This window comes from Nerophis ophidion, linkage group LG07, assembly GCF_033978795.1.
Source record: "Nerophis ophidion isolate RoL-2023_Sa linkage group LG07, RoL_Noph_v1.0, whole genome shotgun sequence".
Lineage (NCBI taxonomy): Eukaryota > Metazoa > Chordata > Actinopteri > Syngnathiformes > Syngnathidae > Nerophis > Nerophis ophidion.
Genome location: NC_084617.1, coordinates 30,513,450 through 30,527,389, shown reverse-complemented (window position 1 = coordinate 30,527,389; position 13,940 = coordinate 30,513,450). Strand labels below are relative to the sequence as shown.

Here is a 13,940-nt window from a genome sequence, read left to right as displayed (position 1 = left end):
CAATTCAGTGGTTGCTGCAGAGATGCTATGTATTATCTATATATGATACATTTAAATTCACACACACTTACATATATACATATGCACACTCACATACATACACAACACACACATATATGTACACACATATATACAATCCATATACATACATATATATATACATATATATATACATATACATATATATATATATATATATATATATATATATATATATATATATATATATATACATATATATATATATATATATACATACACATACATAATACATATAGACACATAATCACATACATACACACATGCATATACCCAAAATACACACACACACCTATATAAATACTATATATATAATAGTATATATAATATACACTTTTGTCTAAACATTATTAACAGTTTTTGGTGCCTATGGGAACAAGGTTTCATTTTGACTGTGATATTAGTGGTTAATAGTGGATCTGTGGCTGTGGAGCAACTGCTCCTGATCAACAGGACCTGAGGACCACTCTTGCTATGTGTCCTATGCTGTGCATTAAAAGAGACGAGGGGAGCCCCCTGCCAGAGGAGTTATCCACGAACATAAGATCCCCTATCGCCTGCCCTGTACTCCAGATAGTGTACTTATTATGTGTCCTATGCTGTGCATTAAAAGAGACGAGGGGAGCCCCCTGCCAGAGGAGTTATCCACGAACATAAGATCCCCCACTCGCCTGCCCTGTACTCCAGATAGTGTACCCAAATCCCTTCTCTTAGTTTCCATTGGCACCAATTTTTTAGTCAGAATTCATATTTGTTTTTACATTTACAGAATATTAGTATTACTCAAATTGCATATAGAATTGCGCGCACACACACACACACACACACACACACACACACACACACACACACACACACACAATATATTCCTCTCATTGATTCTAATTCATATAGTTTAACTTGTTAGGTTATGTCATAGAAGTAATAATATTAATAATGATAATATTAACAATGCCCAAACAATAATGATAACGATAATGATAACAATAATGATAATAATATGAACAATAGCAATAGCAATGACAATAAATGATGACAATAATACATATAAACTAATGTAGATGATGATGATAACAACAACAATAATAATAATAATAATAATCATTATTAGCCAGTAATGGAGTTTAACACTTAGGCATCCATGTTCACATTCATGTACATTGCCCATACCATTTTTTTGGATCTTGTTTTGAACTGATGGACATTTGGACATTGCTTGAGCCCCACATCCAATCCGTTCCAAAGTTTCACTCCACACACAGACACACACAAACTTTTCCTCGTAGTTCTTACTGTTGGAATAGTAAAGATACTACACCCCCTTAGATTATGAACTCCTTCTCTGTGTTTGAAATGTTTTTGAATATTGGCAGGTAGAACCTTTTTGTTTGCTTTAAATAGTAATTAAGCTGTATTAAAATCAACTACATCAGGCAGTTTTAATAATTTAGATTGTAAAAATAAAATATTTGTGTGGTCACAATATCCCACCTTGTGTAGAATTCTTATTGCACGTTTTTGGAGTGTAACCAGGGGATATAGTGAAGTTTTGTAGTTGTTGCCCCAGATTTCTATGCAGTAATTTAGATATGGCAAGACCAATGAACAATATAATAAATGCAGAGCTGTGTAATTTAAGAAGAATTTGGATTTATTGATAATAGAGATGGTTTTGGAGATTTTGCTTTGTATATGTCTTATGTGTGGTTTCCAGCTTAATTTATTATCAATAGTGACTCCTAAGAATTTAATTTCTGACACCGTTTCTAGAATCACGCCATCTATATTTATTGCTGGTCCTGGATTGGAATAGCCGAATAACATAACTTTTGTTTTCTTTAAATTAAGGGATAATTTGTTTATATCTAACCATGTTTTTAATTTTGCAAGTTCATTATTTAGGGTGGATACAAAATTTGTATAATTATCGTTAGAATAGAAAATATTAGTGTCGTCTGCGAATATGACTAATTTTAATACATTTGATACTGTAAATATGTCATTGATATATAAGTTAAATAACTTGGGACCAAGAACGGATACCTGTGGAACCCCACAAGCAATGTCCAAATGCCCAGATGTAAACTTATTGCAATTTAGTCCTTAAATAAAATAGTGAACATACTAGACAACTTGTCTTTTAGTAGTAAGTAAACAAACAAAGGCTCCTAATTAGTCTGCTGACGTATGCAGTAACATATTGTGTCATTTATCATTTTATTATTTTGTCAACATTATGCGGGACAAGCTGTAAACAATGTACTAATAACTACTTGTTCATTTCCTGTTAATATCTTCTTTTTTTCTGTTTTAACATGTTCTGTCTACACTTCTGTTCAAATGTAATAATCATTTATTCTTCTGTTGTTTAATACTTTACATTAGTTTTAGATGATACCACAAATGTAGGTATCAATCTGATACCAAGTACAAACCCTGTTTCCAAATGAGATGGGAAATTGTGTTAGATATAAATATAAACGGAATACAATGATTTGCAAATCATTTTCAACCCGTATTCAGTTGAATATGCTACAAAGACAACATATTTGATGTTCAAACTGATAAACATTTTTTTTGCAAATAATCATTAACTTTAGAATTTGATGCCAGCAACACATGACAAAGAAGTTGGGAAAGGTGGCAATAAATACTGATAAAGTTGGGGAATGCTCATCAAACACTTATTTGGAACATCCCACAAGTGTGCCGGCTAATTGGGAACAGGTGGGTGCCATGATTGAGTATAAAAACAGCTTCTCAAAAAATGCTCAGTCTTTCACAAAAAAGGATGGGGCAAGGTACACCCTTTTGTCCACAACTGCGTGAGCAAATAGTCAAACAGTTTAAGAACAACGTTTCTCAAAGTGCAATTGCAGGAAATTTAGGGATTTCAACATCCACGGTCCATAATATCATCAAAATGTTCAGAGAATCTGGAGAAATCACTTCACATAAGCGGCATGGCCGGAAACCAAGATTGAATGACCAAAACCTTCGATCCCCCAGACGGCACTGTATAAAAAACCGACATCAATCTCTAAAGGATATCACCACATGGGCTCAGGAACACTTCAGAAAACCACTGTCACTAAATACAGTTCGTCGCTACATCAGTAAGTGCAAGTTAAAGCTCTACTATGCAAAGCGAAAGCCATTTATCGACAACATCCAGAAACGCCACAGGCTTCTCTGGGCCTGAAATCATCTAAGATGGACTGATGCAAAGTGGAAAAGTGTTCTGTGGTCTGACGAGTCCACATTTCAAATTGTTTTTGTAAATATCCAACATTGTGTCATCCGGACCAAAGGGGAAGCGAACCATCCACACTGTTATCGACGCAAAGTCCAAAAGCCAGCATCTGTGATGGTATGGGGGTGTATTAGTGCCCAAGGCATGGGTAACTTACACATCTGTGAAGGCACCATTAATGCTGAAATGTACATACAGGTTTTGGAACAACATATGCTGCCATCTAAGCGCCGTCTTTTTTATGGACACCCCTTCTTATTTCAGCAAGACAATGCCAAGCCACATTCAGCACGTGTTACAACAGCGTGGCTTCGTAAAAAAAAAAGAGTGCGGGTACTTTCCTGGCCCGCCTGCAGTCCAGACCTGTCTCCCATTGAAAATGTGTGGCGCATTATGAAGCATAAAATACGACAGCTGAGACCTCAGACTGTTGAACGACAAAAGCTCTACATAAAACAAGAATGGGGAAGAATTCCACTTTCAAAGCTTCAACAATTAGTTTCCTCACTTCCCAAACATTTATTGAGTGTTGTTAAAAGAAAAGGTGATGTAACTCAGTGGTGAACATGCCCTTTCCCAACTACTTTGGCACGTGTTGCAGCCATGAAATTCTAAGTTAATTATTATTTGCGAAAAAATATTAAAGTTTATGAGTTTGAACATCAAATATCTTGTCTTTATAGTGCATTCAATAGGAATATGGGTTGAATAGGATTTGCAAATCATTGTATTCCGTTTATATTTACATCTACATGTAACACAATTTCCCAACTCATATGGAAACGGGGTTTGTAGTTACAGGATCATACTTTGGTCATATTCAAAGTTCTCATGTGTTCGGGAACGTATTTCATGAGTTTATAAACATAATATAAATTTTGAAAAAAGGAAAAAAGATTTTGTGACGACTAAAAAATATCAATGTTATCATAGTAGTATCGACTAGATATGCTCTTGTACTTGGTATCATTACAGTGGATGTCAGGTGTAGATACACCCATGGCATTTGTTTACATTCAGGAACGGTGTCATTGGCGGTGACAGCGGTGAGCTACGGTGTGTAGTGAAGCATGTCTAGCTATTCCTCGTATTCCAGTGATACTTGTAAAAAATTTACTTTATTTGTCACCATGGAGGCGAGGATTGCTGATTGAGTAGTAGCTAAAACACTGCCAACTGTGGATGGATTTTAGCTGCTAACTAGCTAGCCATGTCTTAAAGCACTTCTTCCTGAAGGTGTTTCAGTGTTATAACTTCACCTTTATTTTTAGTTTTTAGGCCGAAATGCGTCCATTCTCCCTTTTCTGTCTACACACTGTGTCTGCCTGTAAGTACTCTGTGTGTGCGTGCTGCCGAACATGCTCCTCTGCTTGTAAAACAAGGAGTGTTATGACGTAAAGACGCGCCGTCATGCCCGTTAAAATTATAAAATTATTTCAAACAGAGTGTAGTACCGTTTTTGATTCATTAGTACCATGATAATATATCAGTACTGGTATACAACCCTCGCCAGCATGTATGCTATGTTGGAGGTGAATTTTTTTATTTATTACAAAAGCTTTTTTTAGACACTGAATTTATGTAACTGAACCTTTTGTGAGGACTCTTCTTCGGCATGGCAATGCCGGTGTGGTTTTCCCGTGGATGCGTCGAAGCAGAACACAGCAAAAGTAAGATATAAGGTATTTATTTAATAACAAAAGTCTATGAACAAAAATACTGGTGTAAAGAGAAAGAGTAAACAAAACATTTAGCATGAAAGCTAGACAATAAAGTGGCTTGGCGTGAGAGCTAGCGAGAAAATACATACGAATGATGAGAGTCGTCACTGATGCGCGTGGGCAAATTAGGATCCGAGAATGAGTGAACAGAAAAGGTGAGCTTAAATAGGAGGGTGATAATTATTAGCAGGTGTGCGGGGCGAGACAGAGAATGAAAAAACAAACACGTGAAGATCTGAGCAGCAGATCGCAACAGTATTCCCCCCCAACAAAAGACAGATACCAGATGTCTTAAAAAACAAACAAAAACTTGAACCCCCTCCCCAAAACCAGAAAAGTTCACAAACGAAGGGAGGGCGGAGGGAGGCCACGGTGGAGGGTCGCCAGATCGCATGTCCCCGAATCCACCGAGGACACATCATGTGGCGGCGGCGGGTGGAACGCTGCTGCCGAAAAAGTTTTGGCGGGCGACCTCGAAAAGGCCACATTAGTGGCCGCATCGCAGGATGAGGTGCCCGGCGAGGCGGACGACCCGGGCACGGCCACATCCGTGGCCGACATGGAGGAGGGAGTGTCTGGCGAGGAGGATGACCTCGCAGAGGCCACGCCCGTGATCGACGTGGTGGACGACGCCTCAGCACCGAAATCCCAGCAGGCTTGGAAGCAGCAGACGAGGGTGCGGGGACTGCAGCCAAAGCAGGCCCGAGTGCAGCTGGCGAGGATGATGCGGGTGCTGCAGCCGCAGGAGTCGTCGGAGGCGGCCTGGGAGCCGCAGGAGTCGTCGGAGGCGGCCTGGGAGCCGCAGGAGTCGTCGGAGGCGGCCTGGGAGCCGCAGGAGTCGTCGGAGGCGGCCTGGGAGCCGCAGGAGTCGTCGGAGGCGGCCTGGGAGCCGCAGGAGTCGTCGGAGGCGGCCTGGGAGCCGCAGGAGTCGTCGGAGGCGGCCTGGGAGCCGCAGGAGTCGTCGGAGGCGGCCTGGGAGCCGCAGGAGTCGTCGGAGGCGGCCTGGGAGCCGCAGGAGTCGTCGGAGGCGGCCTGGGAGCCGCAGGAGTCGTCGGAGGCGGCCTGGGAGCCGCAGGAGTCATCAGCGTAGAAGCAAACGGCGACGTCGTAGAGGCAGGCGTATTAGTCGTCGGCAGTGCTTGGCGGCGTGGAGCTGGTACCGGCGCTTGGCGGCGTGGAGCTGGTACCGGCGCTTGGCGGCGTGGAGCTGGTACCGGCGCTTGGCGGCGTGGAGCTGGTACTGGAGTAGGCTCCAGCCCTGTCGACACAGTTGTAGGCTCCAGCCCTGTTGTCGACGTTGGTGTGGGCTCCAGCCCCGTCGTCGACACTGGTGCTGGAGTAGGCTCCAGCTCTGGAGCTGGTACTGGAGTGGGCTCCAGCTTTGGAGCTGTTGCTGGAGTGAGATCCAGGCTAAAGTCTGTAACTGGTATGAGAACCAGTTCTGGGTCGGAGGCTGGTGTGAGAACCAGGTGGGAGTCTAGTGCTGGTTTGAGAACCAGGCTAGAGTTCAAAACTGGTGTGAGAACCAGACTAGAGTTCAAAACTGGTGTGAGAACCAGGCCCGAAAAAGCTGCTGGTGTGTGAACCAGGCGAGAGTCGAATTCTGGCGTGAAAACCAGGTTAGTGTCATGTGCTGGTGTGAGAACCAGACTGGGAGCAGGTGTCGGCTTCAGCCGAGGAGCAGGTGTCGGCTTCAGCCGAGGAGCAGGTGTCGGCTTCAGCCGAGGAGCAGGTGTCGGCTTCAGCCGAGGAGCAGGCACAGGGGTCTGCCGAGGAGAACTAGGGGACTGGCTGTGAGCAGGACTAGGACTATGATGAGTGATAAGACAAACACTAGGACTCGGGCAAGGACTTGAGAGAGGACCAGGACTTACAATCACACTAGTGCTTTGAGAAGGGCTTGGGCAACGACCAGGACTTACAGTCATACCAGGGCTTGGGCAAGAACTAGGACGAACGGTCAAACTAGGGCTTGGGCAAGGACTGGGACTAACAATCAAACTGGTGCTCGGGCAAGGACTAGGACAAAGACTAGGACTTACAGTAACACTGGGGCTCGGACAAGAACTTGGGTAAGGACTAGGGTTCGGACGGAACACAGGTGGAGGAGGTCTACAAGGCCGTTGAGACTTGGCCGGGGAAAAAACAGGTGGAGGAGGTCTACAAGGCCGTTGAGACTTGGCCGGGGGAAAAACAGGTGGAGGAGGTCTACAAGGCCGTTGAGACTTGGCCAGGGGAAAAACAGGTGGAGGGCTAGGAGGCTTAGTAGTTTTAAGAAGAGGTAGCGTCTGCCCTACCTCCGCAACACAGCTATAGGCCGTAGCCCCCCCCTCCAGACGGGAATCCCAGACCCGTTCCCTGTGGTCAGGGACTGACCATAAGGGAGGGTGGTGGGAGGTTTGGAGGCAGGCAGACCCCTCCCCTCTATATTGTCCAGAGTGTCCCTTTGAAAAGGGAGAAAAAACTTTGGACTTGGGCAGAGAATGAGGTTTAAACGGTGGGTTAGAAGAAAAACTAGGTGACTGAGGTTGACTAGAATAATAAGAAAAAATATCCTGATACTTTTGTATCTTATTATTAATGTTATTGTCATTTGAAAATGGCTGAGAAAACGAATCTTCCCCTAAAAATTCCTTGTTGATGACGTCATCATCGGAGGACGGGCCCGCGCCACCGGGGGGCGTCGACGAAATGACGTCATCTGCGCGGGACACAAGTTGGGAATTTGCCCAGTCGGTAAAACTGTTAGCAAAGTGTGTTATTGGGTCCCCAAACAATGGTGTAGGGGTCCTGTGTGCCGACTGTAGGCTGCTGTGTTCGTGAGGAGGGAGACATGGAGTGGGAAAGGCTCTGTCGCCCGACGAAGCCATACTTCGCGGCTTCCGCCGACGCGGACGAGCGCGAGCGCTGCGGGAGGGAAACTCACCGCTCCCGGAAGCATCGATCGGAACCAGTCTTCCCTCCAGGTCCCACATCATGCTTTCGTCTGGATTGCATCGGAGAGTCTCAGCCTCCATCGCTCGGAATACCCTCCATGTGCCTTCGTCGAAGGTCTCCTCGTGGTTGCCAGACGCGGAAAAACTCTTTAATGCTCGGATCCTACTGTGAGGACTCTTCTTCGGCATGGCAATGCCGGTGTGGTTTTCCCGTGGATGCGTCGAAGCAGAACACAGCAAAAGTAAGATATAAGGTATTTATTTAATAACAAAAGTCTATGAACAAAAATACTGGTGTAAAGAGAAAGAGTAAACAAAACATTTAGCATGAAAGCTAGACAATAAAGTGGCTTGGCGTGAGAGCTAGCGAGAAAATACATACGAATGATGAGAGTCGTCACTGATGCGCGTGGGCAAATTAGGATCCGAGAATGAGTGAACAGAAAAGGTGAGCTTAAATAGGAGGGTGATAATTATTAGCAGGTGTGCGGGGCGAGACAGAGAATGAAAAAACAAACACGTGAAGATCTGAGCAGCAGATCGCAACACCTTTTGCGTTTGAATTTTGTGAACTGATTTGTTTTACATGAACTTATGTGGGAATCTGGATTGAATAAAAATGTGTGGGCAAAATGTGTGTGTTTGAAAATTCAGTTTGTTAAAATACAACATTTTAAAAATCAGTGTGAAAATATTGAGTACAGAAATATTGATTGTTTCAAAACTCAAGACTCACTTCCGGTAATTTAAGACTGAACCGCCTCATTGGCTGGTTCTGAGACGGAATCGATTATTTCAGTCTTAAAATGAGAATACAATCCATATTTTCATCTTGAGGGTAACCCAGTTTGATATGAGGGCTTTACCTGGCTCAGATAAGAATTGCCCGTCAGAACTGCTTGCTGAGACGTCAGCTTGCGAGGACTCAAAACCATCTTTAATATCTCTTCGTAACCTACCAGGAGAAACGGAGGACAACAAAAAGTAAGGGCTGGAATTTTTCAGAATGAACGTATTCATTTTACTGCGGTATGTTGTGATTAAAACTTCTGACGTGACGGAATAAATCTGTCTTGTTGTCTTTAGGTCCTCTCATTGTCAAGTCACACTTTCACTAGTGTCTATGTGTATACACACACATATATACAGTATATATACAGTGGGGCAAAAAAGTATTTAGTCAGCCACCGATTGTGGGATGCAACTCAGTATTCTTCTTCCTCCAAACACGACAAGTTGAGTTTATACCCAAAAGTTCTATTTTGGTTTCATCTGACCACATGACATTCTCCCAATCCTCTGCTGTATCTTCCATGTATCCATTTTGGTATAAACTCAACTTGTGTTTGGAGGAAGAAGAATACTGAGTTGCATCCCAAGAACACCATACCTACTGTGAAGCATGGGGGTGGAAACATCATGCTTTGGGTCTGTTTTTCTGCTAAGGGGACAGGACGATTGATCCGTATTAAGGAAAGAATGAATGGGACCATGTATCGTGAGATTTTGAGCCAAAACCTCTTTTCATCAGTGAGAGCTTTGAATGGTTGACCAAATACTTATTTTCCACCATAATTTACAAATACATTATTCAAAATTCCTACAATGTAAATTCCTGGATTTTTTTCACATTCTGTCTCTCACAGCTGAAGTGTACCTTTGATGAAAATTACAGACCTCTGTCATCATTTTAAGTGAGAGAACTTGCACAATCGGTGGCTGACTAAATACTTTTTTGCCCCACTGTACATATATATTATCGTGTCACTTTTTAACATGTATTTTGTACTTTAGCTGCACTCAAAGGGGTGTACTTTCTGAAATGTGGATACAAACTATTTTTCGGAGAAAAGTTTATTAATGTTCATCCAACGATTCCAGAAAAGTTCAGTCAGTTATGAACTTACCTTAGATGGCGAACACACCACGACAAAAGTCTTTGAAATGAAGCTTCCCGTGAGAGTAAGGATTCAGGAAGCCGATGAAGGCCTTCACCTGCAAGACAAAAACCTCACAAATTACAAGCGTTTCTTTGATAAAGTAATTAAATGTTCTCAGTTACAAATGCAACATTTTTTTATAGAACTGACTGCTTGAGTTTGCTAATTCACCCCGCACAAAACTCTGTTAAAAAAGTCCTAATCGTTACATGTTTTTTATCGTTCGATTATCAATTGTACAGTTTTCTTCTTGAGTAATTCAAGATTAAAGTTATCAGGGAGAGACGTCACCAACCCCCGACATGCTACATGTCTCAACCCTTGGTGCCATTTTTGAATTATGTCATGTTATTATTATGATAAAACATTCAAGTTGTGTTAACTTTGTAATAAAAGCCTGCATGTTATGTTGACTGTATAATAAAAACATGCATGAAATTATACCTACATAATACAAATGTGCATGTATGGTCATTGTCTAATAAAAATATGCATAGTATTTTAGTTGTATAACAAAACCTGCATTTATGTTAACTGTATAACAAAAACATGCATGAAATGATACTTATGTAATAAACCCCGCATGTTATGTTAACTGTATAACAAAATAATGCATGAAATGATAATTGTATAATAAAAACATGCAAGTTATGTTAAGTATAAAACATGCATGCTATGGTCATTGTATATACATATTACATCATACGCCACCTTTGACACTATTTCCACATTCAAACACATATTCACAAACAGATGCAGGAGCTGCCGTGCAAAACCCTAACCACAACACATACACATATATTAATGAAATGTCAATTACACAATTAAAACATCCATCCATTTTATTTTCAATTATAGAATAAAAACATGCATGTTTATTTAATTGTATATTAAAAACATGCACATTATGTTATTGTATATCAAACATGCGTAAAATGTCAATTGTACACAAAACATGAATAAAATGTCATTTATACAATAGACATGCGTGTTATGTTAATTGTAGAACTGAAACGATTCCTCGAGTAACTCGAGTAATTCAATCGCTGAATATATTCTAGGAATTTTGTTGCCTCAAGTTTTTTTTTACGGTATTTTGCGTTATACATCATACGCCACCTGCACTGCACAACACCACTCTTTTAAAAAGCTTGAGTTTAGAAAATTTGTTCGGCCACACTACTTGCAATGGCAGACTCTGCAGAAAAACAGTGGACAAGAGCCATTGCAAAACGAGGGAATGAAGAAGTGACAAAAGTTGTCTAAGGTGTGGGAACACTTCAGACTGAAATGGAAGGAAAAGGCAGTAGTATGAAAACATTGCAAAGTGGAGCTCGTATACCACAATAGCACAAGTTCGATGCTGTAGCACCTGTCGAGAAAGCATCCGATATGAGGGACATCCGAAGGTAAGTTATCTATTATCGAAGGTAAGTTATCTATTATCAAATGTAAACGCAAAAGTTGTTAGTAAAATAAATGTTATTCATCATGATAACCAGAATGTGTTCTCTCACTCCCACAAATTCATCAAATGCCGTTTAAAGGTGTTGATAGCAAACAACGCTATCCGGGCTGTCGTGTTCAATTAGCCTTTCATTAGTAACCAGTAGTCATGCAAAGTCCACCCATCCATCCATTTTCTACCGCTTGTACCGTTCGGGGTCGCTGGAGCCTATCTCAGCTGCATTTGGGCAGACGGCGGGGTACAACCTGGACAAGTCGCCACCTCATCGCAGGTCGTGCAAAGTTATTCAGGTTATTCAAGTCATGCAACCACATGCTCCTTGGATAGCTTGGCCTTGCAGCCACTATTTTCTCTGTAGAATGTAAGAGTGTCAAGTCATTGTTCCCAGTGGTAGGACTTGTGTGCCGAGTTCCTGTCAGCCATATTGGTTCTGAATATGAAGTCGCACATTTCAAATGCTGTATTAAATGCACTACCTAATCCACGTTTTATGTTTGATATAATGAAAACTGTTCTTATTGTTTTATTTTTGATACTAAGAATATATTTTTATTTTAACTTTCTCAGGGAATATTCATTTTGAACTAATTTTATATATATGTGTTTTCATCTCAAATATGTTATGATGGCAAAATGAATATTGATTACTTTTTTGCATGCAATGAATGCAACGAACTGTATTGCATTCTTAACATGTTAAACTGTTGTTATCATTATTAAGTGTTTTTGTCTTTTTATATTGTTTATGTATTGTTGGCAGGTTGAAAACAGCCCAGCGGATTTGCGTGGAGAAACCAACGTTTAAACGGCACCGTATAACAATCATCAAAAACACACGAGAGACAAGAACTTTGTTTATGCGGTCACACCACACAGCCCATAGGGCTGTGAGAGCATCTGTTTTTATTAGCACATTCAACCACAGACACATTTCAGCTGTGCGTGTGAGCCTTCAATAGTGTATATGTGACAATCATTGGTACTTAAACTTTTTAATGAAAGCAATCGTTTAGGAAATAAAAGACAATTAGGCCAAACACAATAATTGAGGGCACATCTTAACATATACAATTGAACCTTAATTAAGCAAAAATATGATTTATTCGATTAATCGATCGGGATATTCGATAGAATACTCGATTACTAAAATATTCGATAGCTGCAACTCTAGTTAATTGTATATTAAAAAATATGCATACGATGTCAATTGCATACTGAAAACATGCGTACAATGTCAATTATACAATAAAACATGCACATTATGATAATTGTATAATAAAACATGTGGACAATGTCAATTATACAATAAAAACATGCACATTATGTTAATTGTATAATAAAAACATGCGTACAATGTCAATCATACAATAAAACATGCACATTATGTTGATTGTAAATTAAAAACATACACATTATCTTAATTGTATAATTAAACCATACATACAATGTCAATTATACAATAAACATGCACAATATGTAAATTATATATTAAAAACATGCGTACAATGTCAATTATACAATAAAACATGCACATTATGTTAATTGTATAGTAAAACATGTACACAATGTCAATTATACAATAAAGCATACACATTATGTTAATTGTATAATAAAAAGCATGCGTACAATGTCAACTATACAATAAAAACAAACATGCACACTGTTAATTGTACTATAAAAACATGCGTACAATGTCTATTGTACAATAAAAACATGCATGTGTGATTAATAGAAGACTCTAACTTGTAAATAAGTGTGATGGTTGAAAATATATCCCAGCTTGAAGTCAGCTGGGATAGGCTCCAGTGCATCTGTGACAATAACGAGGGGTATAGAAAATGATGAAAAATATCGATTTCATAACACCAACACTAATTCAATATATCTCCCTGGTATCGATATTTGGAGGGCGTGGCGCCCACCTCTAACTAGGGCCGGGTGATGTATCGAATATACTTGATATATCGCGGGTTTGTCTCTGTACGATATAGAAAATGACTATATCGTGATATTCGAGTATATGTTCTCCCGCAGTTGCATTTAGCCGCGGGCATTATACTGTAGGCTTTTCTTACTCTTTCTTGTCTCTCCTTCTCATAGAGAGATAAAATAAGCGCACCTTAGTACATACGTCACATACCGTCTGGCGTGCAACGTCATACGCCCTCGCGGAGCAGAGACATAAGCGGAATGGGTATCGTTAGCTGTGGCAGGTGGTGCAAGCAGAGCGGTGCAAGTGGTAATACGAGAGAGAGAAAGTGCAAATCTGGTAACAAATGGAGGAAGAACAATTAATTCCCCAAGAAAAACAGCAGGGGGTCCATCGTCTGGCGGTGGTTTGGATTCAAGCGGGAAGATGTTGAACAGACAACCGTGATATGTCAAGTATGCGGCAAAAGCGTTGCTACAAAATGTAGCAGCACTAATAAGTTGTACCATAATTTGAAAAGTCACCTGCTGGAGAATGAATAGTGCTTACTGCGCATGGCAACATCTCCATTCGGTGCTACACCAACAAAATGCCAAAGCAACCATTTCCACATCAACACTGTATGAAAAAAAGAGTGAACAACATAAGGAGAT

The 13,940-nt window shown here is 40.7% G+C and overlaps 1 protein-coding gene across 1 annotated transcript in view; it reads right to left on the bottom strand.

Annotated features, from left to right (window-relative positions):
• rab11fip4a (RAB11 family interacting protein 4 (class II) a) overlaps positions 1 to 13,940 on the bottom strand; it is a 73,132-nt gene that overhangs the window by 45,587 nt on the left and 13,605 nt on the right. The window contains exons 2-3 of the mRNA XM_061905925.1: positions 9,857 to 9,944; positions 8,816 to 8,904 (exon numbers count right to left, since the gene is read on the bottom strand). Coding sequence (XP_061761909.1) covers positions 8,816 to 8,884 — 69 coding nt within the window. The 5' untranslated portion in view covers positions 8,885 to 8,904; positions 9,857 to 9,944. The remainder of the gene's footprint in view (positions 1 to 8,815; positions 8,905 to 9,856; positions 9,945 to 13,940) is intronic.